A 26,940-nucleotide genomic window follows, 5' to 3' on the forward strand; every position below is an offset into this window, starting at 1 on the left:
TTTTTGTATATTTTTTTTTTTTATAAAAGTGCTAAATTTATAAAGCGAAAAAAATTTCATTTGCTTAAAGCAAACTACACGATCACCATTATTTTTAAATGCATAGCTTAAAAAAAAAAAAAAAAAAAAAATTTATTGACGAAAGTTTTTTTTTAATGCTGAAAAAAATATTTATACAGAACACGAATAATGCTTCTTACAAATCGATATTCCCTTCTAATTTTTTCTCTTTTCTGTATCAACAGCATGTTTCGATAACACTTTTTCTATTTAGAAAAAAAAGAAAATATTTTCTTTCTTCTGAAAAATTTATTCTAATTGCAAAATAAACCACGCTTTAAAAAATATTCTTAATAATTAAATAAATTTTTTCTATGTGTGACACACTATTACAATATTTTTAAATATTGTAATTAATAATTTAATTAATTAAAAATTAAATAAATTTTTTTCTACCAAAATGTGTCACTGCTACAATATTTTTAAATATTGTAATTTTAATACTAAATTAGAATTTAACTACTGAAAATTTGTATAAAAATTTAAATTACATTTTTAAAACTACCAAATTGGTAATTTATGAATAATACTAAGAAAATAAATTTTCTTTTTATTTATATCGGAATTCTTCACACAAATTTTTTTTTGTATTTCACATGAATTCCCATTAAAGAAAATAGTAAGCAATTATAAAAAAAAGACAATGTATTAGTAAAATTAACATTTAAAGTGCAAATTGAAAAAAACCCCATTTTGCACATTTACAAAATTTTTTTTCGTTTAAATAAAAAACTAGCTAAAAAATTGAATAGTATAGTAAAAAGTGATATCAATAAATTCGATACAGAAAAGAGAGCCGACTAACTGAGTATATGTATAGACAGACAACGCATTTAAAAAAAAAAAAAAAAAAAAATCTAGTAAATATTGACTATATATGTTTATATATATTTCTCTGTGAAAAAAAAAGATTTTCGGTTGAGATTCTTGTGTATTTTACTTTCCCAGACGTTTAATTCTTGATCGAGTGCTAAGTGGTGAAACTGAAGAAACACGAGATGAAAAAGAGTGTGGTGATTTGACTCTTTTTGTCAAGGTATTATCATTTGCAATTCCAGTGATGCTTATTAAATTGCTGCAATCATCATTAACACCATTTGGTGTTTTACTCTGTCTTGATTTTCCCGTTGACGATGTTGATGAACATGTTTTATTACGTGCACCTTGTGATGGTGATGCTGAAGCCAAAATCGATGATGATTTTAATTTTGTTGGTAATGGTAAACGACTTTGTTTAATTGGATATTGATGGGCAATTTGTGCCGAAACAGTGTGTCCTGTTATATCAACATTTCGTGAGCGTAATGTTTTTACTGGAGTTGCTGCAATTGTATCAGATCTCAACCAACGTTGTGTTGATGATTCATTCACTGAATTAATAAGACCAACTACTGTTCGATGTCGACTTTGACAACCAACACTACGACTAGATCTAGTTGGCTCCCAATCTCTGAGACCAAATATTCCCCTTAATTGTATTCGATTAGAACCATTAATTGATGGCCTTCGAATTGCCTTCACTGGAGTTACTTTTTTCTCCAAATTTCTTCTTTGAAATGAATTGGGCGATGATAATTTTCTTTCTTGAATTCCCGCTGTAGTTGAATTCACAACTGCACCTAATGGTGAAATTAAACATTTTTTTTCAGTAATTTCGAAATCTTTTTCAACAAAAAAAAAAAAAAAAAAAAAACAATTTTCTTACCTGATCGTGACAATGTAGAATTATTTGCTGGCCATCGTAGACGATTGTGAGCCTCTTCAACTACAAGTTTCTCATTAACTGGATCATTTTCATCAATTGGATTAAGGCGGTCCTCCGATCTTGTTCTTCGTTTTGCGCACGATTCACTTGCATCATTACTGTGTGTTATTGAACTGTGTCTTCTTTTAATACCTCTCAAACTATTATTTATTCTTGGCGTTGTATTATCAACAACGCATGGTTCCTCAAAAATATTACCAGGCAATGATTTTGATTCACGTTTAATTCTACATCCCAAATAGGCAATTCCCGGTTCCTTTAAATTTGCTTTTGACGTTAATGTATTACGTGAAACAGCCGTTATACTGTGTCGACGATTTGTTTTCTTTAAATTTTCATTAGTATACAAATTAGCTTTCTCTGGATGTAAAATTGAATTTTGTTTTCGTTTTTCGGTAATAATAGTTGATCTTGAATATTGAACTTGAGATTTATTATCCGGTGAATTATCAATTTTCTTTTTTGTCAAAGTAATTTTTGATTTTTCACAAAATGAATTTTGACATGAATTTAATTTCTCTTCAACTAATTCTGAATTAATGGTTATTTTTTCATTTTCATTAAATTCACTAGATTTTTCATTTAAATCAGTTGTTGATTCCTCGGTATTAATTGATTTTGTATTTTCAACTTTTTCTAAATTTGACATTTCACGATGATAAAATGCCTTTTGACGTGTTAATGAAAATAATTTATCCACTTCATCATCGGAATAAATTGAACTATTTTCCAATTGAAATCTCTCTGGTCGTTGAACTTTTTCAATAAGATTCTTTAAATTAGAAATACTGTCCATTGATGACATAGTATGTTCATTTTCAGATGAAATTTGACCAGTTTCCAATGATTTAAATGTATTATCAAATCCTTTACATTCATTTTTTCTTTCCTCAAAATTATTGCTTGACGATATTTCAGCAACTTGTATACTTTCTGATGGATTATTTGTTTTTAATAATTTTGTATTAGAACTTTCTGGTATTTCATACCTCGTTGATAAATTAGGTGAATTATTATCAGGATTAAAGCAATTTTTTAACGCCGATTTCATTGTGTCCGATAATTCTGCATCTGGTTTTTTAATAGTATCTGCAGGATTTTGAGGATTAATGGGACAAGATACTGAACGACGAGAAGCATCGGTTGGTGCAGTTTGTTCACGTTTTTGATTTTGAAAAACCTTTAAAAGAAAAGAAATAATTTTTAAAATATGTTTTTGATAAAATAAAAAAAAAAAATTTTTTTTGATTAAAAAACTTACTTCGCTACGAGAAGGTCCTGGAGGATCAAGCATTAAAGTTACAACACTTGTATTATCTGCTCTCAATCTTGTAGAAGACCATCTTTCCAATGCTCTATCAACTAAACTCGTTGATGGATTGATCCACATTTGTACATCATTTTGCTGAAAAAAAAAATGCAAATTTAAGATATTTTTTTGTTGCAAATTAAGTTCCGTGTTTTTGTAAATTTGTACTAACCTTGCCATCATTTTCATGCGTTGCTATTAAATGTTTTTCATTATGTCGCTCAGCAGCTTGGACAATAGCAACAGCAGCTTGGGGAGTCAACATATTCCAAAGACCATCAGTTCCGAAAATAAGACATCTATGAGTTTTGACATCAATTGATACAACTTTGACATCAGGTTCCGGTGAAACAACAAAAGTATTTAATGCAGAATTGTAACTCCACAAATCACCTGAAATAAATTTAATTAATCACCTAATAATAAGGGAGTATTATTCACTTTAATAATAAAGGAGAATGAGACTTGATACTCAGAAATTTAAATAAAATCTTAAAAAATTTTCTCAACTACCTAAAGCTCTTGCTACAGCCAAAAAAGGAATTTCATCAATGTGAGTTGATCTTCTAACAGGACCCTTGTGTCCAATTCGAGGTCGATTCCAAACAACTCTAGGAACACCTGATTTACTGACGACCTTGCCTCCTGATTCTTGAATTCTTGTCATCTCAGGTCCACTTTCCGGTTTATGATCTTTTGTCAACGGTTTTGCTTTCCACTGTGGATCGCCTTCATCCTGATATCCTAACACAATACCCGAATCACCCACGTGACCAATATAAATTTTTCCCTTTCGAATAAAAGCAATACTAGCTGTAGTACCAGCAGTCGAAGGTAGCCCTGATGCAGTTCGAGGCCATTTATCTAAAAAAAATTAATATTCTACATTTAAAAAAATAATTTTTTCCAAAATAAAGATTATTAAAAATTATTCCCTTTCAATTCATAAATATAATCATAATTTTTCTATAAAATAAAAAATAAACTTTGAATAAAGAAAATAATGCAAACAATATGAAAAGAAAAAAAATCCTGTAATTAATTAAAATTATACAAATTTCGTGAAATTAATAAAAAAAATTTTCAATATTCTAAAATTATATTTATTTGTTTAGAACGTTAGTTAACGTTACATAACCTAAATTCCAATATAGGTAGGAGAGGAAAATGGTGGGGGAGAAGACAAATCACAAAAGACCATAACAGACAAAATTTAAAAGCAATATATATATATATAAACCTTTGTACACAAAATCAAATCAAAAATAATGTAAATAAAAATTCTAAATGAAAATAAAAGAAATATCACTAACCAATTTCCCGCCACATAGCATAGTGTGTATTCAAGTATCCGTCTCTAATGGCTCGCAACACATCCTCATCTTTATCGCTCCAAAAATTTTTTTGTTTAACAATAATATCCATAAGATGTTCTTTGGCAAATGCAGCGGCCTCACCACCTCCATGACCATCAAAAATGCCAAAAAATGCATACTCTAAATCTCTATCGCCCGATGACTGCTGGTAGGCAACACTAAACATGTCTTCCATATATTTTCGTCCGCCCTGATTACAGTGTCCAGTCACTCTCAAGTTAATTCCAATGCTCAGCATGATGATTTTATTAAAAGTTGATTTTACTTTTTATTATTTAAACACAAAACTCTTCTTATGAAGAGCTTTTTTTTTAATTAAAATTCAGCACTTTCACAATAACATTTAATAACACAAAACCCCAATGAATTAACAATCACAATCTAGCCACAGAATACTGGGTCACTGATAGCTAACAGATATTACATTTGTTCCACAGTATAATGTATTTCAGGTTGGGTGGGGCGAAATTCAAAATGGCCGATTTAAGCGTTGCATTACTACGTATATTGGACGTATATATAGAATATGTTCCGCCATTAATGGGCGAAACGATCGAAAGAGAGAGAGAGGAGGGAATATTTTCTTCTTTTTCCATAAAGGTGCGTTCACGCTACGTTTTTGTAACTAAACAATGAGTGGGAAAGAGATAAATATATACTTTTGTTATTTTCCCCCTTATGGTCTAGTTATAAAAAGCTTTTCCATTAGTTCAAAACTTGTGAGAAAGAAAAGACAGATACTTTCGTCCTACTTACTAAATTTTCATTTTCCGTTAATTGTAGAAATGGCCTAAGCTGTCAGAAGCTTCTTCTGATGAGGATAAAACAATAACCAAAACATGGATCTGTCAAAAACTCCAAATGATAAGAAATTATACCTTTGTCGATGGTATTTTCGAGGTAAATTCATATTTCTAATTTTTATTCACTCAAAATTACATTTACTAAATTTTCCTTAATATAAATAATATACCATATTCATCGGTTGTATAAATTATTTTATTTAATTTTAAAACGCATAAATTCGTTTTTTATTACTAATTTTATAATTACAATTAAAAGAATGAATAAAACAATAAAAATACCACTTTTTTGAAAAAATTGAAACATCATTTTTAGGTTATGTGTAAATTGGGAATAATGGGATAACTGATTAAATGGTTATTTAATAATAGATTTATTTTTCTCCATTGTGTACTTTTACAATTTTTTCTTTCCCACAAGCTTAAAAAATATATATATATCGATTAGGAATTTAATTTTAAAAAAAATATTTACAGCCGGATTTGCACTACTTCCATTTCTATGGGCTATAAATAGCATCTGGTTTTTTAAACAAGCATTTTTTGAACCATACTTCGAGGAACAAAAACAAATACGTAAATGTATGTATAATGAATGAATGAAAAAAAAAGAAAACATTTTTTTAATTATCATTTTTTTTTTAGATGTAATACTTTCTGCAATAGGAGCTTTACTATTTGCAATAGCATTTTCAACATGGATTGTGATATTCCAAACAAATAGAGCAAATTGGGGAGAATTCGGTGACGTTATTAGTTATATTATTCCCACAGGTGTACCATAAAAATTTTTCTCATATAGGCAATAAAATTTAATTCCTCATTTTTTTACAATAAAATTCTTTAATTTTACCTGCGTTTAAAAATTACATAAAATCTAAATATATAAAATATTTATACTGTTTATAACAATAAAAATTAGAAAATTCATTTTCTTTAAATATTTCTCTACCTTAATATAAAAATTTTTATATTAATTTTTTTTTTCATTCTGTTTTTTTTTTTACAACTTTACAGAGTTATTGTTATCCAAATGTATTATACATTTGTATTTATAATACCTTTTTTTTCCTTTTTAAATATAATTATAATCATATATGTCTGTTTGATCTTATGTCGGTTACGGTTCCCCATAATTCAATGACAAAATCATCCGTAAAACCAAAAGCTTCTAAATCTGAATTATCAATAGCCTCTGCAAATTCCATGCTATTGCGTTTTTTTTCCGACAATTCCCAAATTCGAGTAGCTGAAATTTTTTTTTTTTTTAAATTAATAATGTATCGAAAAAAAAATGGAATATTAATTGCACTAATTTACCTAGTTCTGTATCATTTATACCCATAAAGCTCTCTAAAATTATATTTATTTTTTCAACACCAAGCGTCATGATGTCTTCATCTTTCTAAAAACAAAAAAATACAGAAAATATAATTATTTACAAAGAACGAAGATATTTTTATAAATCTTAATTAAAATACGTACTATTTTTTCTATTTGAACACTACCATCAGCCTTAAATCTCAAAGTTTCCTTTCCCGTGCAACTTAGTTTTTTACTTTTTCTAGAATCTCCTCGTGGTCCAATACCACCAAAAGCACTTTTCAAAGGTTCAACTAATCTTAATGTAAATAATGAGCCTTTTGGAATTTCTTTCAACATTTTAGCAACTTCAAAATGACGTTTACCGACTAAATTAGTGGAATTTATTTTTTCAATATGATCACCAATTTCAATAACTTTAACTTTATCAATAATGGAACCCTCTTTTATTCGTTTAATAAATGCATATCCAGCGCCGTTATCTGTAATAGTAAGACCCAGTGCATTATCGGTCTTTACTAATTCAATTTCTTTTGTCTGACCTAAAAAATTTTTAAATTAAATTAATATTATTATTGCTGAATGGAATGTTTTGTGGTTTTTTAGAGTCCTTAATGTAATACAAATGAAACTAGATATTTTTTTTGGTAAACGTTTCGACCCTTGGTTTTGGTCCTCTTCAATAATATTTTATTTTCTGTAAATTACATAGTTTTTAACAGTAAGGAACATAATTCTAACATTTTTTATTTTTTTAAATTATTACAGAAAATAAAATATTATTGAAGAGGACCCAAACCAAGGGTCGAAACGTCTAACAAAAAAACATCTAGTTTCATTTGTATTACATTAACGATCCTAAAAAAACCACAAAACATTCCATTCAGCAATTTTACATCTTTTGGATCACAAAATAGAGTCCAACATTAATATTCCCTTATGAAAATTTCTTATAAGAAAATAATGTTAAAGCTGAAATGTTTTCAGTATAATGTTTTTTGTTTAATATTTTCGCGATTATAGGTAATTTTTTATAAGAAATTCATTATAAAATTTTTTTTCTCAAATAATTATAAAAATATAATTATTAGAGACTCTGTAATGAAATCATTACAATTTTATAATTATGAAAATGTAATTATAGAAAATAAAATTTTTCACGTGCAAAAATTAAAATATTATAAAATTAAAATTATAAAAATTTAATTACAGAAATTAATTAATTTTGTATTTTACTGATAACTATATATAGTTTTGTAATTTTGTATTTTACTGATAACTATATATGTATAGTTATCAGTAAAATACAAGATTAATTAATTTGTGTAATTAAATTTTTATAATTTTAATTTTATAATATTTTAATTTTTGTACGTGAAAAATTTTATTTTCCATTATTACATTTTCATAATTATAAAATTGTAATGATTTCGTTACAGAGTAATAATAAGTATAGGGTAATAATTATATTTTTATAATTATTTGAGAAAAAAAATTTTATAATGAATTTCTTATAAAAAAATTACCTATAATCGCGAAAATATTATACAAAAAACATTATACTGAAAATATTTCAGCTTTAACATTATTTTCTTATAAGGAATTTTCATAAGGGTTATTATTTTTAAAAAATTAAATTATCCAAGAAAAATTAATTTTTAATACCTTTTCGATGAGCAAATATAAAATCGTCTAGACCAATTTGTCCACCTAAAAGTTGTGACATTTCGGCTTTATGTGTATTTAATGTACAAAATAAAATCTGAAATAGAAAATGTACACAAATTAATTAGAAAACTACTGGAAACATTTTTTTCTTAAAAAATTTTTAAAAAAAATTCTTTTTTAATTAATTATTACTTACTTCTTCTGAAGGTATATCATAGCATTCACCAATTTTTTGATAAAGCTCACGTACATTACTAAAACCAGAAATTAAACTCGTAGAACTACCGTGAGCCATTTGACAATGAAATACCAATGGTTGTTGCTCAATATCTAAATTTTCATTGTCAACATTTATATTGGGTTCAATTTGACCGGTTACATTGTTTGATTTTTCCATTTCAGGTGCTCTAGATGAAACTTTTTGTTTGAATAACGGCATTTCTATAAAGACAAAAATATTTTTCATTGTAGAATTAATTAGAATAGATTTTAAATTCAAGTAATTCATAATTTTATTCGATTTTGAAAAAATTGTACGTATATATTTTTTAAGGTAAAAAAAAGCAAATTGAAGCCAAAATTTCTTCTATTTTTTAACCAAAATATCAAAGCAAATAATTAATTATTAAAAGTAATTATAAATTACTTACAGTAATTATACTACGTCATTTTTATAGTTAAAGTCTAAATTGATACATTTAAAAAAACACAAAGAACTTTAGTCAGTCTTATTTATTACAAACTTTTTTGGTAATAAAACTACTCTTATTAAATTCTCGATATTATTTGTGATACTGTGACTAACAATAGTAAATGTAAATTTTATCAAAAGGTATACGAAGTTACAAACTTTATCTTTGAAGAATTACTGATTAAATACTAAGGTTTTCGTCTAATCTACAGAATATAAACTCATATGATAGTATAATTCTTTTCATATACACATATATAAATAGGAACGATAAGGTGTAACAAATTGTGCCAAATGAGTCAGTATCTATGAAACTTGTCCTAAGAACAATAACTCAATTTTTTTTTTCTTGTAAAATGAAACACTATTTCCGCTATTTTTTATTATTATTATTACTAATTATTTTATTATTATTATTAAAAATTACTTAAAACATGTGGAATTCGTATCCCAATCTACAAATAAAAAATACAGGTATGTATTTTTTGTACAAAAATTTTAATTCATTTATTTAACGAAAGGGTTTATTTCGAATATTCTCATATGAATAGAAGAATGAAATATTTTTCAGATTATTTATCTTATAAGCGTTAACAAAAAAAAACAGGAATCTTTCAAAGTGAAACATTTTTTTAAATAACTTTTAGAATATGTGTACATTTAATATAAACAATAAATATCATTATTACCTGCATAAATTGTTGAAAATATTGTAAATATCAATAGCGGAAACAAAAAACACTTGTTGCTTTTTATGTAGAAGTCAACACAGGACGTTTAAATAACAGTTCTATAGACTCACCCTGATTTAAACTTTAAGCTGATTCTACAACAACTTTTTTTCCATTCAAAATCGAAATAATGCGCGCGCATGACTAAAGCCTTAAGTACACCTCACAATTTCTGAGTATATTTGGAATTTGTCAGAAATTTCACTAACTTTGATTTGCTTTGCTCATAGAGAATTTCGAAATTTTCCAATCTTTTGGAAATTCTTTATGAGCAAGGCCAATCAAAATTAGTACAACTTTTGACAAATTCCGAGTATACTTAAGGTGCTTTTATATCTCTAATTTCGATCAGATGAACATTTTTTCTGAACCGTGAAAATGCATGTCACTGAATGTGATTGGCTCTACAAAAATTCAATTTTCACGTATTTTTTTGTAGAGCCAATCACATTCACTAACTTGCATTTTCACGGTCCAGAAAAAATGTTCATCTGATCGAAATTAAGAGGTATAAAAGCACCTTTAGAATTTGTGAGGTGTACAAACGCCTTTAAGTATAATTATTATCTAGAAAAGGATACAAGTATATTTTTATCCTTTTCCATCTCATATATAACGTTCTCTAAAACTGTAATTTAAAATTTACGCTTTCCGTTTTCCACTTCACGGTCCCTTTACGTCAAAAATTTCGAACACAATAATAAATGTCACATTTCAGAGGTTCAACTTTCCAACATGAGTGGGAAAGTAACAAAACGAATATCTTTATCCTTTACACACTCATAATTGGCTATATAAAAAATATGACGTTTTACGTTGGTACTTGTGTGATTTCACCTTAATTCCATAAAAAGGTCCAATAAAAAAAGGACAGCGGCACATCTTATCAGTATACCTTTCTCTGACAGTATTCTACATGCGCAAGGCCTTCTCTTTATGAATTTAGTAATCAAGGTCGAATTATAAACAAACGTGTCCCAAATGAATTTTGAGACAAAACTAACATTTTATGGGTGAAAAGTGAAATTGTCAAGTACTGCAGATGTAAATGTTATTTATTAATTCTCTACCTATCTGGGTTGTGATTGTTTTTTATTTTCTAATTGAATACTGTCTCACCAAATCACTGCCGTGTTAATTATTATTCTTTAAACATTTTAAAATTTATAATTTTTATGTGACAAATGGTAAGTCGAATATGCATACGTATTCATCCATGACGTTAATTGTTATAAGTCATCAATAAATCGAATATTATTATAGAATTATAATGAAATCTTGGAAAATTTTGCTAATTTAATTAGTGAAAATATTTTATTTTCTTGTTATTTAATCAGACTTGTTATTTTCATTTATTGCAGTTTTTATATACTCTACCGTTATAAAGTAATATATAGACATTCACCATGAGTACTATTGCAAAAATTTATCTTTAACTTTTAAAGAGAGTTCAATTCAATTCAGTTAAAAAAATTTTTTTTTTTTTTTTTTTTTTTTAAATATATTTTTAACTGAAAAATTTATTAACTTTCTATTTTGGTTTTTAGAAATTCACTTTTAATTTTAGTCATTAAGGACTAATGACAGTCATTTTAACATTAAATTATGTTTAAGAACTTCTGGAAAAATTTGAAAGATTTTTTTTTTTTATCTTTTCTCTTATATTTTAATAAATTTGTGTCTAGCTTTTCTTGGAAATGTTAATTTTTTAAAATAATAATTGACGTTAATTTATTATGTAGATAACTAAATATATTTCACTTTTAATGTGCTGTTACTAGCAGTATTTAATTGTTCTTTATCATACTTTTTACCGCTTTAAATGATTAAAAAAAAAAAAATCGTTGCAGTGAATAATTGAAAACAATACCATTTTCCGATAAGCCCGATTTTTTTTTTAAAATAAAGGTAAATTATAATTTTATATATATTAACTGTAGTTAACAATTTTTAAAATTAATTTAAAAAGAATTAAATTTTCAAAATTAATTAAAATAATTTAGACATAAATTGATAAATTAAAGAAAATATGCAGGCTTCGGATAATACGACTTTTTCGACTATTTTCGACTTTTTTAGACTTATTTTAATAAAATGCGACTATTTCGACTTTTTTTTACATTTTTTAAACAAATTTTTAAATAAAATATATTTTTTTTAGTATAAAATGCAGATCTTCTTCAGATCTTCTTTATTTCAATTATTTAACAAATTTTTAACTAAAATTCTTCACTAAATTAATTATTTTTAATAATTTTAATGAAATTCATCACAAATTCAATTATTTTAAATTATTTTTCAATTAAAATTTTTATGAAATTTAACAATTGTTTATAATTTAAAAAAAATATCAAATAAAATTACTAAAAATTTTTAATTCAAAATCAAAAAAAGTTCAATTATTTTCAAAAATTTCAATTCAAAATCAACTAAAATTCAATTATTACCCAAAATTTCAATTCAAAATCAATTAAAATTCAATAATTATCCAAAATTTCAATTCAAAATTAATTATTATCAAAATTTTCAACCAAAAATCAACTAAAATTAAATTATTATCCAAAATTTCAATTGAAATTCAATTATTTTCAAAAATTTGAATTTAAAAGCTTCTAAAATTTTCTATCGAAAAATTTTTGAAATTTAATAATTTCAATTATAACTCTCCGGAAATTTAATTATTTTTAACGATTTTTATAATATTCTTTAAAAATTCAACTTTCTGAAACCATTTTGCAAATTAAAATTCAATTATTTTTAAAAATTTGAATTTAAAAGTTTCTAAACTTTAATTAATTCTAAAATTTTCCATCGAAAATTTTTTGAAATTTAATAATTTCAATTATAACTCTATGGAAATCTGAAACCATTTTTCAATTAAAAATGGTTTTTCAAATTATTGTATTTTTGTCCGCAATTTCTAATCAATTTTTTAGTGAAATCATCAAAAATTGTTAATTAAAAATCACTTGAAGTTCAATTAATTTTTGAAAATCTCAATTGTAAATCTTTGAAAATTCAATTACTTTTAAAAAATGTTATCTGAAATTATTTGATAAATTATTTTTTAGTTTTGTAAAATTTAATTATTGTCTGAAAATTAACAAAATCTTTTAAAATTCAATTATTTCTAAAAATTTCAACTTTACACCCTTCCAAAAGTATTATTATTTAAAAAAAAATTTGATTTAAAAATCTGTAAAATATTTTTGTTAAAATAAAAAAAAAACCGACTTTTTCGACTTTTTTTAGAATATAAATCGACTAAAACGACTTTTTTTTGTGCCTTTAAGTCGATCCGAGGCCTGAATATGTTTTTTAAAAAAATAATGATGAAATTTTATTATTTAACAACGAAATTGTAGTTAATTTTAAATATTTTAAAATTTTATTGTGCTAAAGGATTAAATTTGCACGCTTCTGTAGGTTTTGTTAGAGGTTTCTTTTTTTTTTTGTTCTTTATGTACTATGCTTCCTGTTGGGCCGATAGTTGGATGTTATCTAGCCCGCATTGTCGGTCCCATAATGTCCTATAATGCCGGACGTTGGTCCGATGAAAAAATTGACTCGATTTTTGCACATGAATGTTCAGTTTCGAATAGACTTTCTAAAAAAGACTGTTATAATTTACTAACAAAATATTTTATATAAAAAAACTAATTTTTAATACCAATAAACTTGTATTATTTTTATGTTTAAGGAAAAAAACAGCTTTTAATGTGGCAATGTTTTGAATTACTGACTTATAATGGAAGATTCATAATATGGTTTAAAAGAACATTTTGAAACACTAAAAAAAGTAATTTTATGTATTAACAACAGTATTACGATTGGCGGAGAAATTGGGTAAATAAGTATTAAAAAAAAAAAAAAAGAAAAAAGAGTAAGAACTCACGTCGTGGAACAATCTACTAATAGAATCGATACCGCTACGAAGAACAGGCGGTGGCGGTGTTGGAAGAAGAGTAGAAAAAAAGACTAAAAAAAAAAAACTAAAAAACAGAATTAAAAAAAGAATTTAAAAAATTACTTTCTAAATTATAAGAAAATTACTGACATGTTAGGTGGAACACGGCGTTTAAATTGGTCCCTTCGTCTTTCATTGGTTCTTAATGTTTGTGTTATTCTTTATATCTGTGTTTATTATCGTACAACAGCCGGACCCTGGGTAGATGAAACACCAAGTAATTGGAGTGTAAATCAAATTCAGCCCGTTGCATTTATTGATAATATAAATATTCCCAATTCATCATTATCATCAACTATTTCCTCTCGAGCCAAAGAGAAACATGATAATTTAGATGTAAAAAAAATTTCCGACGATGAGAAAATTAAAAATGGAGAAAAAAAATTAAATGACAATAATACGGATCATCAAAATGAAACGGTAATTTTCTTTACTAACAAAAATTAACAAAAAAATGATGATTTATGATTTTTTTTTTGTAGATTCGAGTTCGTTCAACATCTTCACTTGAAGAAGCAATACCTTGTCGAGAAAAGTCTCTGGAACATCGAATATCACAAAGAGGTGATTATTGGGTTCTTTATAATTATGTGCCAATGAATATGTTTGTTCATTGTTGGGAAACAATTACATATTCGACGCATGCCGATTATACATTTTTCGATAATTTGGAACCACTACTCGATCGATGGAGAGCGCCAATATCAATTGCTCTTCATGCACCTGGTACTGATTTTCAGCCAACTATTGATTCTATTCAATATGCTCGCAGTTGTGGTAGTCCTTTGGTCAGTCAATTGGTCACCTTTCACATTTATTTCAGCAGTAAACATATGCCAAAAGCGGTTCGTTGATAATTAAAATTAATTTTTAATATTAATATAAATTTTTGGAATTATTTATTTTTTAATTTTTTTTCAGATCCCATCAAGAAGTAAAATATTATCAGAACAATATAATTGCTCATTGACAGCACCTTGGATTAATGTCCCTGTTTCTAAATTATATAAAACTGATAAAAGATTACTTTATCCTGTTAATTTAGGACGAAACATTGCACGTGAATCGGCATTAACACATTATGTACTTGCGAGTGATATTGAACTTTATCCTAGTCCAAATTTACCTGCCAAATTTTTAGAAATGATACGAAAAAATAAGCAACCAGCACTTTTGAAACCAAATCCTAAAGTTTTTGTACTTTCTATTTTTGAAGTTACTAAAACAGCTCAACCGCCTACTAATAAAACAGTACTGGTAATTATTGAAAAAAAAAAATTATTTTAGGATCCAAAACTACAAATTTTTGAAAAATTTACATTAATTTTTATATTACAGTTACAAATGTTAAAATCTGGACAAGCAATACCATTTCATAAAAAAGTTTGTCCTGGATGTCACAATATTCCAAAAAGTAAAGAATGGCAAGATGCACCAGAAACAGAAAATTTGAATATATTTCATGTGGGCAAAAGAGCTGGCGTTTTTATACATTGGGAACCAATTTTTATTGGAACTGATAATGATCCACTTTATGATGAAAGACTCAGCTGGGAGGGTAGAAGTGATAAAATGACACAGGTATAATTTTTTATTTTGTAAATTAAAATTGAAAAATTATATTTAAAGGCCTCGGATCGACTTTAAGGCGCAAAAAAAATGCGTTTTAATCGATTTACATTCCAAAAACAGTAGAAAAAGTCGATTTTTTTATTTTAATTAAATTTTATGTAATAAGTATTTTACTTTAAATAATTGATGTTATTAGATATTAAATCTGTTTTATTAATTTCTTAATAAGAATAATTCTATAGATATATTATTAAAAATTATTTCAATTATTTTGAATATTTCAGAATCGAAGACGTATATTTTAAAAATTTTTTTAAAATTTCTAAAAAAAAATCTGACAATTCAATTTTAGAGTTTTTATTTGAATTTTTTTTTTAAATAATTGAATTTTTAAAGAAATATTTTAAATTATGAAAAAATAATTGAACTTTGGAAGAGTTATAGTTGAAATTTTTAGAAATAATTAAACAAATGTAATTTTGTTAAATTTCAGACAATAATTAAATTTTACAGAATTGAAAATTCCAATTTTTGATGATAAAGAATTTATTACAAATTTAAGACAAAAATTGAAATTTAACATTTTTTACTAGAAAAATCCTTTTAGATAATTGAAATTTTCAAAAGAATATTATAAAAATAATTGAATTTCGGAAGAATTATAATTGAAATTATTAAATTTCAGAAAAGTTTTAGATGGAAAATTTTAAAAAGGTTTTAAATTGAAATTTTTTAATATATAATTTTATTTCATTTTTTTTTTTAAATTGTTAAGTTATTTAATCCGAGGCCTTTTAATAAAATGCCAAAAAAATTCAACAGAATCCCTAGAAGGTCTCGAGAATTTTTTCCTTCCAGAAGATTCAATGAATTTTCTTAAAAGTTCTATAAAGTTTCAAAAAAAAAAAAAAAGTAATTGAAATTTATCTCATTTTTTTCAGGGTTACGCACTTTGTGTGTTAGATTATGATTTTTTAATATTGGACAATGCTTTTTTAGTACATCGACCTGGAATTAAAATTTATAAAAAAGATGCAAGACGCGATATGTTAACAGCAAAAACAAATCAGTTAATAAGAAAGATTATTGTGCCAGAACTAAAAGTTCTTTATGGTACACGAAAAGGCTGTGCCATTTGAAATTTCGAGTAAACTTATGACTCAACTGTTATGACAAGTGCCAAAGAAGAGTACTTTTATAACTGGGCTTTGCAATTTTACAGATTTCTATTTTTATTACTTGTTTTTTTTTATTATTATTTTCGCAAACTCCAAAACCAAAGTATTCACCTTTGGTACTGCAGTATTAAAATACAAGTGTGAAAGTATATAAATGTAAATATTTGGATGAATTTAAGGGGATAAGATTTTTTACTTACATGTCTGTACATAGCCTATAATGTTGAAAGCAGGATTCAAATGTAGGGAGTTTAAAGCTAATAAATTTATATATATATTATAGTTTAATTTTAATAAACTCTAAATTTATTTTCTTTTAATTTCTGCTCTATGTGGCAAAAAATGTAATAAAAAATTCTCTTTATAATTTGTGTCTTCTTTTATGAAACTTTCTTTTTACTACGATTTAGGTATTAAATAATTTTTTTTCAATGTTTATTTAGTATATTTCTCTGTTTTTTTCGTATCACATATTTGATACAAAAAAATGTTAAAATTATTAAAATTACAATAATTATTATTAAAATTCCTAACCACATTAATATATCATTTCTTATTTGATTTAGTGAAATTTCTTTTAATGCTAAATTACCAAAAGATATTGTTGGTGTGTCACAACTTTCTTGTACAATAATATCATGTTGTTGTATTTGTTTACCTTCACATTTAATTAATTTCTTTAAATATTCTTCATCATAAACTTGTGATAAAAGATTTGAAAGTATCCATCGAAATGGATTATATTGTAAATACAAAAATGGTAAATTTTTTATATGCAGTGTTACACCACCAATTATTGTTAGTTCACCAATAATTAAACCAGACATTAAAACTGCCATAATTGTCCATTTACAAATATATGACAACAAAAGACATATTAAATGAAGAAATAATAAATAAATAATTGCTGTGATAAAATAATGCCAAACAATATTTAGAGATTCTTCTTTTGATGGTAAATGTAATCCTGACATTATATAACCTGGTGCTAAATAAACTGAATAAATAACAGTCCACGATGGAATATTACAGAGAAGCTAAAATAAAAAAATAATTTAATTTAAAATTTTAATTCAACTAAATTAATAAATAAATTAAAACACTAACCTTAACAATAATGTAAACAAATCTTCCATAAAGTTCATCCTTTATTTCTCTTTCAATTTTCACTCTTGTTTTAATGGCTTCTCGAATGGAAATTAAAAGAAGTGGCCAATGTAAAATTCCTAAAGTTGAATAGAAAAATCCTATTCGATCTCTTAAATGTACATTAAAATCATTAGCAACATCCCAAAATACAGCGCCGAGAATAATACTTAATGTGGCTGATATCACAATTTTTTTAATTAATTTTGTCAACGACCATGGTTGACTATAAACTAGAGCTCTTGCAAATAGAGCATAAATTTGTAAAAATATATTTGCATTCGAATTTAAAGGCGGTAAAACACCGGGAAGTCCTGGTTCACTCAATGGTGGCAATTTTGCTTTTGCTAATTCCGCCAAATGATCAATTCTCTGCGATGATTCCAACATTGCTTCGGTTGATAAATCATCCAATGTAACCAAGTCCACTGAAAAAAAAACAGATAAAATAAAATAAAAAAAAATAATAATTATTATTTTCAACTTACAATAATAATCCGAAGGATTTTTAAATGGCGGACATGGAAATTCAATGAGGGAAAAATATGGAATCATATCTCTTCTTGCTCCTGAGAACATTATTTTTCCACCCGATGTTAATGTAACTCTTGAAATCATTGTTAATATTTCATAAGTTGGTGGTTGAAGTGTAAGAATAACGAGTCTTTGTTTTCTAATTGACCATTGTCGTAAATATTCCATAAGAAAGAAAGCATCGAAAATATCAAGACCATGCGTTGGTTTATCTAAAACAAGAATATGAGAATCCTGCAATAATCTACAAGCCAATGCAAGTCTTCTTGCTTCCGATGTTGTTAATGTATCAACCAAACAATGTTTTGTTGCTTCCAATCCTAAATCTCCTAAAATTACTTCTGCATCCAATGATGTCATTCTCGTTCCACCTTTAAGTAACATATAAAAATTTAATGCCTGCTGAACTGTCAAATCAGGATTTAAATTACTTTCCGCCGGTAGATAAGCGACTCGGGATCTAAAAAAAAAAAAAGTAATTAAAATAATAAAAAAGTAATTAAAATAATTAAAATAAAATAATTAAAATAAACCTTAAAGTTTTGGAAGAAATTAATCTTCCATTTAGTAAAATATCGCCATTTTTTATTTTCTTCCTTCCCGAAACTGTTTCCATAATTGAAGTACCATCTTTCTCAGTGGTAGCCATTATGGCAAGAATATCAGCTGCACCAGCTTCAAATGATATTCCATTGAGAATAGAAGAACCATTAGAACCACAAGTTTCAATTCTACGAAATTGAAGATGTGGATGTTGAAAGCATGTCGATCTTAATATCGTAATATTATTTTTTGGTCTCAAAATTCCGCTATTATTCTGTGAATTTATTAATCCACATCTTTTATTTAATTTATCGGTAATTAAAAGATTTGCTTCGCTAACACATCGAAGTCTTAAATTATTATCGCCACTCGTTGGTTGAAAATGAACATTTTCATTTGAATGAATAAGACGAAAATCAGGATCGCTTCTTGATGATTTCATTTCTGTATTACAATGTGATAATGGAATTCCCAATTGTGATGTACGACGACCTTCTTCACTTGAATTACATTCACTTGAATCCTGTGTTCTCAATGGTGGTAAAACTCTTGGTAGTCCAAATTTTAAATAAGTATAGGAATTGCTCGCTAAATGATTCTTTGGTCCATAACGTGGATGTCTTAAAATACTTTGAACTGTTGAATCGCGAAGTTGAAAATTTCCATAGGGAAGAGGTGATTTTTCAGCTGAACCCAGTGCTGAATCAGCAAAATCGGAATTCAAATTTTGTCTGAGAAATAAAAGAAAATTAATTTTTTTTTAAATTCTCGAAAGTTATACTATATAATAATAAAATGCTTGGTCTGTCCTTCTGTCCTAACTTGAAGTTGGCCTTTTCTGATTTCACGTGTTTTTTTGAATAGTAATCTTATGACGTGTCAAATTTTGACAATTCTTTTTCTCATTTTTGCCAAAGTTGTATAATTGTGTTTCCAAATTTCGGAATAAGTTTCTTTAAAATTCCAAATTCGAAAATTCAATTCACGAAGCTGAAGTACACAACGTTTGCCAACGAAATTTTTTTTTAAGTTGTATATTGATTCAAAAATTGTATACAAATACAAAAAATTTATGATGAGAAAAAAGATGCGCCAGGAAATTTCGTACAAGATAGTAATTTGAAAAAAATTTATTTTTAAAAATTAATTTTTAAGGTACCAGGGGCCAACGAATACCTCTTAAATATTAATTATAAAAACACAGGCCTCGAATCAACTTAAAGACACAAAAAAGTCGTTTTAGTCGATTTATATTCCCAAAAGAAAGTGGATTTGTTTTTTATTTTAACAAAAATATTTTACAGATTTTTAAATAAAAAATTTTTTTTTTAATAATAATCTTTTTCGAAGGGTTAAAGTTGAAATTTTTAGAAATAATTAAATTTCAAAAGATATTGTTAATTTTCAAACAATTATTAAATTTTACAGAACTAAAAATAATTTATCAAACAATTTTTGGAAAACATTTTTTAAATTTAATTGAATTTTCAAAGATTTAAAATTGAAATTTTTGAAATTAATTGAAACTTTAAGTGTTTTGTAATTAAAATTTTTTGATGATTTCACTAAAAATTTATTAGAAAATGCGGACAAAATACAATAATTTGAAAATCATTTTTAATTGAAAAATGGATTCAGATAGTTGAAATTTCAAAGAAATTAAAATAGATAAAAATAATTGAATTTCCTTAGAGTTATAATTGAAATTAAAATTCAAAAAAAAATTTCGATGGAAAATTTTAGAAATAATTAAATTTTAGATGCTTTTAAATTCAAATTATTGAAAATTCAATTAATTTTGAATTCAAATTTTTGAGAATAATTAAATTTTATTTGATTTTAAATTTGGAAAATAATTGAATTTCAGTTCATTTTGAATTGAAAATTTTGGTAAATAATTGAATTTTAATTGAAATTTTGGATAATTTAATATTTAAGTTCATTTTTGATTGAAAATTTATATAATTAATTTTGAATAGAAATTTTAGAAAATAATCAAATTTTATTTCATTTTAAATTGAAAATTTTTGATAATTATTGAATTTTAATTGATTTTGAATTCAAATTTTTGAGAATAATTAAATTTTATTTGATTTTAAATTTGGAAAATAATTGAATTTCAGTTCATTTTGAATTGAAAATTTTGGGAAATAATTGAATTTTAATTGAAATTTTGGATAATAATTTAATTTAAGTTCATTTTTGATTGAAAATTTTGATTAATTAATTTTGAATAGAAATTTTAGAAAATAATCAAATTTTATTTCATTTTAAATTGAAAACTTGGTAAATAATTAAATTTTAAATTGAAAATTTTTGATAATTATTGAATTTTAATTGATTTTGAATTCAAATTTTTGAGAATAATTAAATTTTATTTGATTTTAAATTTGGAAAATAATTGAATTTCAGTTCATTTTGAATTGAAAATTTTGGGAAATAATTGAATTTTAATTGAAATTTTGGATAATAATTTAATTTAAGTTCATTTTTGATTGAAAATTTGGATAATTAATTTTGAATAGAAATTTTAGAAAATAATTAAATTTTATTTCATTTTAAATTGAAAACTTGGTAAATAATTAAATTTTAAATTGAAAATTTTGGATAATTATTGGATTTTTAATTGATTTTGAATTAAAATTTCGGGTAATAATTGAATTTTAGTTTATTTTGAATTGAAATTTTTAAAAAATAATTCAATTTTATTGTGATATTTTTTTTAAATTATAAACAATTGTTAAATTTCATAAAAATTTTAATTGAAAAATAATTTTGATATAATTGAATTTGTGATGTATTTAATTAAAATTATTAAAAATAATTAATTTAGTGAAGAATCATTTTAGTTCAAAATTTGTTAAACAATTGAATTGAAGAAGATCTGAAGAAGATCTACATTTTATACTAGAAAAATGTATTTTATTTACATTTTTTTTCAAATGTAAAAAAAAAATGTCGCATTTTATTAAAAGAAGTTGATAAAAGTCGTATTTTTGAAAAAAGTCGGAAAAAGTCGTATAATCCGAGGCCTGTAAACATATAATTTTCATTATTATCATTTAATACGTAATAATATTATAATAAATTAAATTATTATTAATAATATTAATCATTAATTTCTTTATAACAAATAATTAAATACTCAATTTGGCGCGTTTAATTTTGCTAGTTTTATAATAAATTGTTTCTTTTTTGTAAATGAAAAATTTTATATGATAAATTGTTTATTTTTTTCGTTTACCTGTAAATTGACCATGCATGTAGATCCTCACTGGCAGGTAGTGTGAGTCCAGAAGTGTCTAACGCTCCAGGCACCGAATATCGCCTTTCCAGTTCCCAAGTTTCAGCATTCATTGCTGATTTTAATAAAGTAATAATTAAAAATCAATATTTTTTTTAATATAATTAATATACAAAATTGAATACACAAAAAATATATTAAATATAAATTTTTAGAAAATTGGTTCAAAAAATTTAATTCAAGTTTCAGCATTGCTGATCAAATAAAGTAAAAGTTAAAAATCCACTTAATATTTTGTAAATATAATTAATATAAGAAATTGAATACGTAAAAAATATATTAAATATAAATTTTTGGAAAACTATTATAAAAAATTAAATTCCAAAGTTTCAGCATTTGAATTTATCTAATAATGTACAAATAAAAAATCCACATAATGTGAATATAATTAATATAAAAAATTGAACGCAGAAAATATATTAAAAAATGTTTTAATTTATCACTAGCCTCTGATTTTAAATATATTCTTAAAAATTAACATAAGTGAAAAATAACAATAACATATTAATTTAGTCCAGGAAACAAAAAAAAAGTAAATATAATAATAAAACTAAAAGAGTATTTTGTAAAATATAAAAATTTCTTACCTGTAAAATTCCTTTAAAATTCGTACTTTATCACATCATAGAAATGCATTTTATTATTGATTTAAAAATCTAATGTGTTTTATTAAATTAATCATTTAGTAAATTAATTTCTAATTAAATTTTTTTTTTCAAACTTCGAAAAATGTGAAAAATTATTTTTATCACACCTGTTTGTTGAATACGAGTTTTTTTTTTATTCCTTCTTTTCTTGTCATTCAGACAAATTAAAGACATTGACAAATGTTTTCTGTATTGAAATTTGCGTTTCTTCTGCTACCTTCTCTATACCTATATAACAGTCTTCATTATTTCGTTGAAGTAGTAAGTGCATTGCCCCTTCTTCAACAGAAGGAATCCCCACCATGTTAATTCAAGGGAAGACATTCACCTCTCGACGAGAAGCTATCAGGAATCTGTTGCTTGTACTTTACTATGTTGTTAGTCTCATGCTTCCTTGGTTCCAACAAACTTTATGGTAGACCATGGATAGACTGAAAAAAAAATTCTACATGTAGATAATATTATGAAAAAAAAATGATTAGTTTCTTTGATTTTTTACTATCTGTGGAATTATGAGAATTTTTAAAAAAATTTGATGCAATTTTTCTGTGATTAAATTTTTTTTTCGTTATTTTACGCCTTTTTTTTAAAGAAACAAGAAATAAGGTATGAAACTTAAATTATAACAGTTCGGAAGGAATGCGTCATAACGGAAGCACTTTTAAAAAAGGAATGAGACAAGTTTATTCGATATTTAAATAAGGTTTTATATTAAAAATTATTTTTGATAATTAAAAATGTAAAAACCTTATTATCAACAGTAACTGCCTTACATTTATAATATTATTTTAAAGTAAGTACATGTGAAAAATTTTATAATACACAAAATTATATATTTTATACATTTTATAAATAAAAATGAAAATTTAATTTTTCAAAATTCACTTTTCAAAATTAAAATTGAAATAGAAATTAATTTGTATAAATTGAGAATAATTATTCAAATTCGAAAGAAATAAAAAACATTAAGAATCATTGGACTATAATTTTGTTGACTTTTCAATTAGATATTCAAGATAAGTTCAATTTTTAATGTGTTTTCTAATTTTTCTTTTTATATCACCGGAAATAATTAACGTTTTGAAATTCATTTGAAAGATTGTTTTTCTATTCTATTCAAATTATTTAAATGAATTTAAGGTTTTCTCTTAAAATTTGCCAGTCGTAACTAACAATTTTTGAAAATTTTAATATTTAATTTTATTATTTTTTATTTTTTACTATCATTTAGTATTATATTTCATTAATTTATTATTAATATATTTTTATTATTTATAATAAAATTTTTTTTAGGTTTCTTGATAAGAAAATTCTCAGGAATACTCAACTTTTTTCATTGTAATTTGAAAAAACAATTGCGGAATGCAATCTTCAGACTGTGTTCTTGAAATTTCCAATGTTTTCTATTCCACCTCAATGTTTCCTGAAAGAAATAGTTTTGGTAAATATGAACCCACAGCAATTCTAAGAGATGTGTCAGCAAGAGTTCATGGAGGCGAAATTCTTGCAATTTTGGGCTCAAAAGGCTCGGGAAAACGTGCACTTTTAGACGTGATTGGTAATTTAATTTAAAAACTTAAAAATTTTAAGTAACAAATAAATTTTTCTTTTTTCAAAATATTTATATTTTTAAAAATTTTTAAATTGTATTTTAAATAAACTGAACTTAATAAAATTGAATATCATAAATTAATTAAATATTCCTGTCAAAGAAGTAACAAACAATTTATTGTTATTAACGAAATATTAAAAATTATTTAAAAATATTTATTAAAATTAATAAATTTTATTGTATAATAATTTTGTAAATTTTTGAAAGAAATAACAGAAATTAAAAATTTTTTTATTAGCAGGAAGAGCGGATGGAAAAACAAGAGGACGAATATCATTGTGTGGTAATTTACTGACAAAAAAAATATTTAAAAAACATGGAGGATACGTTACTCATCAATGTCATCTTCTTCCAAGTCTCACAGTTCATCAAACATTAAATTATGCCGTTTGGTTGGCAAATTTAAAAAATCGAAGAGCAAGAGTTAGGCAAATTATCGCTGATCTTGCCCTGTCACAAGTTGCAAAAAGATCAGTAAGTGATCTCACTGGACCAGAATATAGAAGACTCATGCTCGGTGTACAAATTGCCAAAGATCCAATTTTACTTTTATTAGATGAACCAACATGGGATACTGATCCTTTAAATACTTATTTAATTGTTTCAATGCTATGGTCCTATGTAACAAGAAGAGGATCAATTGTTGTTTTAACAATGGAAACACCACGTTCCGATGTTCTTCCATTTGTAAGCCAAGTGACACTTCTTTGTTTAGGAACTGTCGTTTATTCGGGACCAACAAGAAGTATGCTTGATTATTTCACTCACATTGGTTTTCCATGTCCTGAATTGGAAAATCCATTAATGTATTATTGTGAGTGTAGAGAATTTAAAAATTTATTTTCTCCAATTTAGTTTTTTTTTTTTTCTTAATCAAAATTATATTCAATTTACAGTGTGTTTATCGACAGTTGATCGGCGATCGAGGGAAAAATTTCTAGAATCAAATAGACAAATTTCAATTCTTGTTGATAAATTTAAAACTGAAGGTGTTGTTTATATGAAAGATGCAATTACCATTAAAGAATCACGTTTGGGAATAATGAATAAAAATATGCGTTTAGGAATTAAGCCAGGAAAATTTTCAACAGTAACTGCATTATATGTGTAAGTGGAAAAAAAAATTAATATCTCTGGAACTTTTAATTTTTCGATAAAAACAAAACTTTTTTTTCGGAGCACACTTTTTTCAATTATTTTATATTTTACACAAATGGACACAAAATTCGCAGTAAAAATTAATATTTCCAACAAAAATCAGGTAAAAATTTATTGAAATAAAAGTTCCAAAGATAAATTAAAAAACTGTTTATAATATTAAAAAACAAATATTACCTAATTTTTTTTCAGAAGATACATGGCTGCCACATTTGCCTTTAATAAATCCGGTTTAGGTCATTTTGCAGCAAGAATTATGCTTCTACCATTTTCCACTGCTTTGCTCAGTATTTTATATTCTAATTCAAGTCCATATCAATCGAGAATATTTATTCAAACCAGTGGATTAATTTTCAACATTTTGACACTGTTTTATATATCAGGAATAACAATAACTGCTCTTCTTTGTAAGTTTTTTTGAAAAAAATTTCTCCCCCTGTAAAATTAATTAAAAAAAATGTATTATTAATTTTTAAAACAAAATTTCACCCATTCAAAGGGTTAAAAAAAAATTAAATTGTTTATTAAATTTAATAAAAATTAAATTGTTTATTAAATTTAATAAAAATTAAATTGTTTATTAAATTTAATAAAAATTAAATTAAATTTTTTATTTTACAGTTCCAAGTTTTCGTATGAGGTACTATCAAGAAAAACGTGAAGGTCTCTATGGAGGAACAATTTTTTTCATCTCCTACACACTATTGAGTTTACCGCTTAGTTTAATTTCAACAATAATCACAATTGGAATTCTCGTACCACTTTTGAATCTCAATTTTTGGTCTTGGTTTTATATTTCATTTACCCTATGGTCAAGTTATTTGGCAGCCGAACAATTGTCTATTGCTTTATTAATTATTATTGAATGTCCCTTCACAGGTGCAATAACTGCACTTTGTGTAATTCTTGCCTCACTTTTAATTGCATCGGGTACAATGAGAAGTTTTAAAAATTTACCTGAATGGATTGTTGCATTCTCCAATGGGCTACCAACACGTTATGCTTCATTGGTATTAAATAAAATAGCATTAGATAATTTTGAATTTGAAAATTTGCCCTATAATGAAACAAAAAATTGTCCCGATATCGATAAAGATAGCTGTCGATATCCCAATGGAAAACAATATTTAATTGAACGTTTCACAAGAGATGGTGAAATAAATGTTTTTAATTTGCAATTAAATTTTTTACTATCTTTAGCATTTTCATTGGGATTGATTATTTTCAACAGTATTTTGTATTCTTTAACGTTGCCCGGACGACTAAAAAGAAAATTTAGAGATTAAAATTTAGAAAACTGATAATTCTATAAAAAATACTTACTTTTTTCCTGCATTTTTTTTTAATATGAATCTGGTAGTGTATAGTAATTATAAAAAGTGATAAACATTTTTTTTTATGTAAATATTACGGATAATGTAATTTTGAACGGTGGTATTTTAATTTCATGTAATAAAATTTTGAATTAAAAACTCATATTTCAAAATAAATATGTTTTAATATCGTTTTTTTTTTTCTCTATTTTATAATTTTAGCTAAACAGAATTAAAAAT

General features: G+C 24.9%; 6 protein-coding genes across 9 annotated transcripts; 3 read left to right on the forward strand and 3 right to left on the reverse strand.

Annotated features, from left to right (window-relative positions):
- Positions 1–127: 127 nt before the first annotated feature.
- LOC127288712 (uncharacterized) lies at positions 128–4,932 on the reverse strand. Its single transcript, XM_051316331.1, has 6 exons — positions 4,448–4,932; positions 3,648–3,998; positions 3,307–3,527; positions 3,087–3,230; positions 1,766–3,005; positions 128–1,679 (listed from the first exon to the last, which is right to left on the reverse strand). Exons 1-6 carry the CDS (start codon positions 4,746–4,748, stop codon positions 997–999), a joined length of 2,940 nt encoding a protein of 979 aa, XP_051172288.1. The 5' UTR covers positions 4,749–4,932; the 3' UTR covers positions 128–996.
- Positions 4,933–5,243: 311 nt separating this feature from the next.
- Positions 5,244–6,243, forward strand: LOC127288716 (gamma-secretase subunit pen-2). The gene is made up of 3 exons (XM_051316335.1): positions 5,244–5,410; positions 5,791–5,895; positions 5,959–6,243. Exons 1-3 carry the CDS (start codon positions 5,350–5,352, stop codon positions 6,096–6,098), a joined length of 306 nt encoding a protein of 101 aa, XP_051172292.1. The 5' UTR covers positions 5,244–5,349; the 3' UTR covers positions 6,099–6,243.
- Positions 6,137–9,810, reverse strand: LOC127288714 (PDZ domain-containing protein GIPC3). Of its 2 annotated transcripts, none has more exons than XM_051316333.1 (6): positions 9,685–9,810; positions 8,501–8,745; positions 8,302–8,398; positions 6,799–7,178; positions 6,634–6,718; positions 6,137–6,562 (listed from the first exon to the last, which is right to left on the reverse strand). In XM_051316333.1, exons 2-6 carry the CDS (start codon positions 8,741–8,743, stop codon positions 6,405–6,407), a joined length of 963 nt encoding a protein of 320 aa, XP_051172290.1. In that variant the 5' UTR covers positions 8,744–8,745; positions 9,685–9,810; the 3' UTR covers positions 6,137–6,404. The 2 variants fall into 2 exon arrangements, with proteins under 2 accessions (XP_051172290.1, XP_051172291.1); XM_051316334.1 differs by lacking the exon at positions 9,685–9,810 and adding an exon at positions 8,955–9,122.
- Positions 9,811–10,641: 831 nt separating this feature from the next.
- Positions 10,642–16,731, forward strand: LOC127288720 (beta-1,4-glucuronyltransferase 1-like). Its single transcript, XM_051316351.1, has 6 exons — positions 10,642–10,913; positions 13,427–14,113; positions 14,176–14,538; positions 14,615–14,950; positions 15,032–15,274; positions 16,207–16,731. Exons 2-6 carry the CDS (start codon positions 13,784–13,786, stop codon positions 16,402–16,404), a joined length of 1,470 nt encoding a protein of 489 aa, XP_051172308.1. The 5' UTR covers positions 10,642–10,913; positions 13,427–13,783; the 3' UTR covers positions 16,405–16,731.
- Positions 16,732–16,834: 103 nt separating this feature from the next.
- LOC127288717 (ATP-binding cassette sub-family G member 5) lies at positions 16,835–22,821 on the reverse strand. Of its 2 annotated transcripts, none has more exons than XM_051316336.1 (6): positions 22,725–22,821; positions 21,911–22,025; positions 18,657–19,397; positions 18,078–18,583; positions 17,551–18,017; positions 16,835–17,480 (listed from the first exon to the last, which is right to left on the reverse strand). In XM_051316336.1, exons 1-6 carry the CDS (start codon positions 22,789–22,791, stop codon positions 16,872–16,874), a joined length of 2,505 nt encoding a protein of 834 aa, XP_051172293.1. In that variant the 5' UTR covers positions 22,792–22,821; the 3' UTR covers positions 16,835–16,871. The 2 variants fall into 2 exon arrangements, with proteins under 2 accessions (XP_051172293.1, XP_051172295.1); XM_051316338.1 differs by lacking the exon at positions 22,725–22,821 and adding an exon at positions 22,558–22,706.
- A 1,158-nt stretch (positions 22,822–23,979) lies between these two features.
- On the forward strand, positions 23,980–26,823 carry LOC127288719 (ATP-binding cassette sub-family G member 5). Of its 2 annotated transcripts, none has more exons than XM_051316349.1 (5): positions 23,980–24,175; positions 24,468–25,043; positions 25,126–25,336; positions 25,580–25,794; positions 26,009–26,823. In XM_051316349.1, the coding sequence occupies exons 1-5, from the start codon at positions 23,980–23,982 to the stop codon at positions 26,671–26,673; spliced, it is 1,863 nt and encodes a 620-aa protein (XP_051172306.1). In that variant the 3' UTR covers positions 26,674–26,823. The 2 variants fall into 2 exon arrangements, with proteins under 2 accessions (XP_051172306.1, XP_051172307.1); XM_051316350.1 differs by having other exon boundaries at positions 24,471–25,043.
- The last annotated feature ends 117 nt before the right edge of the window (positions 26,824–26,940 follow it).

The sequence above is a fragment of the Leptopilina boulardi genome, unplaced genomic scaffold (genome assembly GCF_019393585.1).
Source record: "Leptopilina boulardi isolate dan_hultmark-lab unplaced genomic scaffold, ZJU_Lbou_2.1 LbouV2_392, whole genome shotgun sequence".
Classification (NCBI taxonomy): domain Eukaryota; kingdom Metazoa; phylum Arthropoda; class Insecta; order Hymenoptera; family Figitidae; genus Leptopilina; species Leptopilina boulardi.

Excerpts from the sequence above, each read along its gene's own strand:
- LOC127288716 (XM_051316335.1), top strand. The coding sequence starts at position 5,350 with ATGGATCTGTCAAAAACTCCAAATGATAAGAAATTATACCTTTGTCGA. Across the intron at positions 5,411-5,790 it reads TTGTCGATGGTATTTTCGAG|CCGGATTTGCACTACTTCCA; the intron begins GTAAATTCATAT and ends AAATATTTACAG. Across the intron at positions 5,896-5,958 it reads ACAAAAACAAATACGTAAAT|ATGTAATACTTTCTGCAATA; the intron begins GTATGTATAATG and ends TTTTTTTTTTAG.
- LOC127288712 (XM_051316331.1), bottom strand. The coding sequence starts at position 4,748 with ATGCTGAGCATTGGAATTAACTTGAGAGTGACTGGACACTGTAATCAG. Across the intron at positions 3,528-3,647 it reads GGCTGTAGCAAGAGCTTTAG|GTGATTTGTGGAGTTACAAT; the intron begins GTAGTTGAGAAA and ends AATTTATTTCAG. Across the intron at positions 1,680-1,765 it reads TTCTACATTGTCACGATCAG|GTGCAGTTGTGAATTCAACT; the intron begins GTAAGAAAATTG and ends TTTCACCATTAG.
- LOC127288714 (XM_051316333.1), bottom strand. The coding sequence starts at position 8,743 with ATGCCGTTATTCAAACAAAAAGTTTCATCTAGAGCACCTGAAATGGAA. Across the intron at positions 6,719-6,798 it reads GTGTTCAAATAGAAAAAATA|AAAGATGAAGACATCATGAC; the intron begins GTACGTATTTTA and ends TTTTGTTTTTAG. Across the intron at positions 6,563-6,633 it reads TATAAATGATACAGAACTAG|CTACTCGAATTTGGGAATTG; the intron begins GTAAATTAGTGC and ends AAAAAATTTCAG.
- LOC127288717 (XM_051316336.1), bottom strand. The coding sequence starts at position 22,791 with ATGTCTTTAATTTGTCTGAATGACAAGAAAAGAAGGAATAAAAAAAAA. Across the intron at positions 22,026-22,724 it reads AACTCGTATTCAACAAACAG|CAATGAATGCTGAAACTTGG; the intron begins GTGTGATAAAAA and ends TATTAAAATCAG. Across the intron at positions 18,018-18,077 it reads AAATCCTTCGGATTATTATT|TGGACTTGGTTACATTGGAT; the intron begins GTAAGTTGAAAA and ends TTTTTTTTTCAG.
- LOC127288720 (XM_051316351.1), top strand. The coding sequence starts at position 13,784 with ATGTTAGGTGGAACACGGCGTTTAAATTGGTCCCTTCGTCTTTCATTG. Across the intron at positions 14,539-14,614 it reads GTAAACATATGCCAAAAGCG|ATCCCATCAAGAAGTAAAAT; the intron begins GTTCGTTGATAA and ends ATTTTTTTTCAG. Across the intron at positions 15,275-16,206 it reads GAAGTGATAAAATGACACAG|GGTTACGCACTTTGTGTGTT; the intron begins GTATAATTTTTT and ends CATTTTTTTCAG.
- LOC127288719 (XM_051316349.1), top strand. The coding sequence starts at position 23,980 with ATGCAATCTTCAGACTGTGTTCTTGAAATTTCCAATGTTTTCTATTCC. Across the intron at positions 25,044-25,125 it reads AAATCCATTAATGTATTATT|TGTGTTTATCGACAGTTGAT; the intron begins GTGAGTGTAGAG and ends TTCAATTTACAG. Across the intron at positions 25,337-25,579 it reads ACAGTAACTGCATTATATGT|AAGATACATGGCTGCCACAT; the intron begins GTAAGTGGAAAA and ends ATTTTTTTTCAG.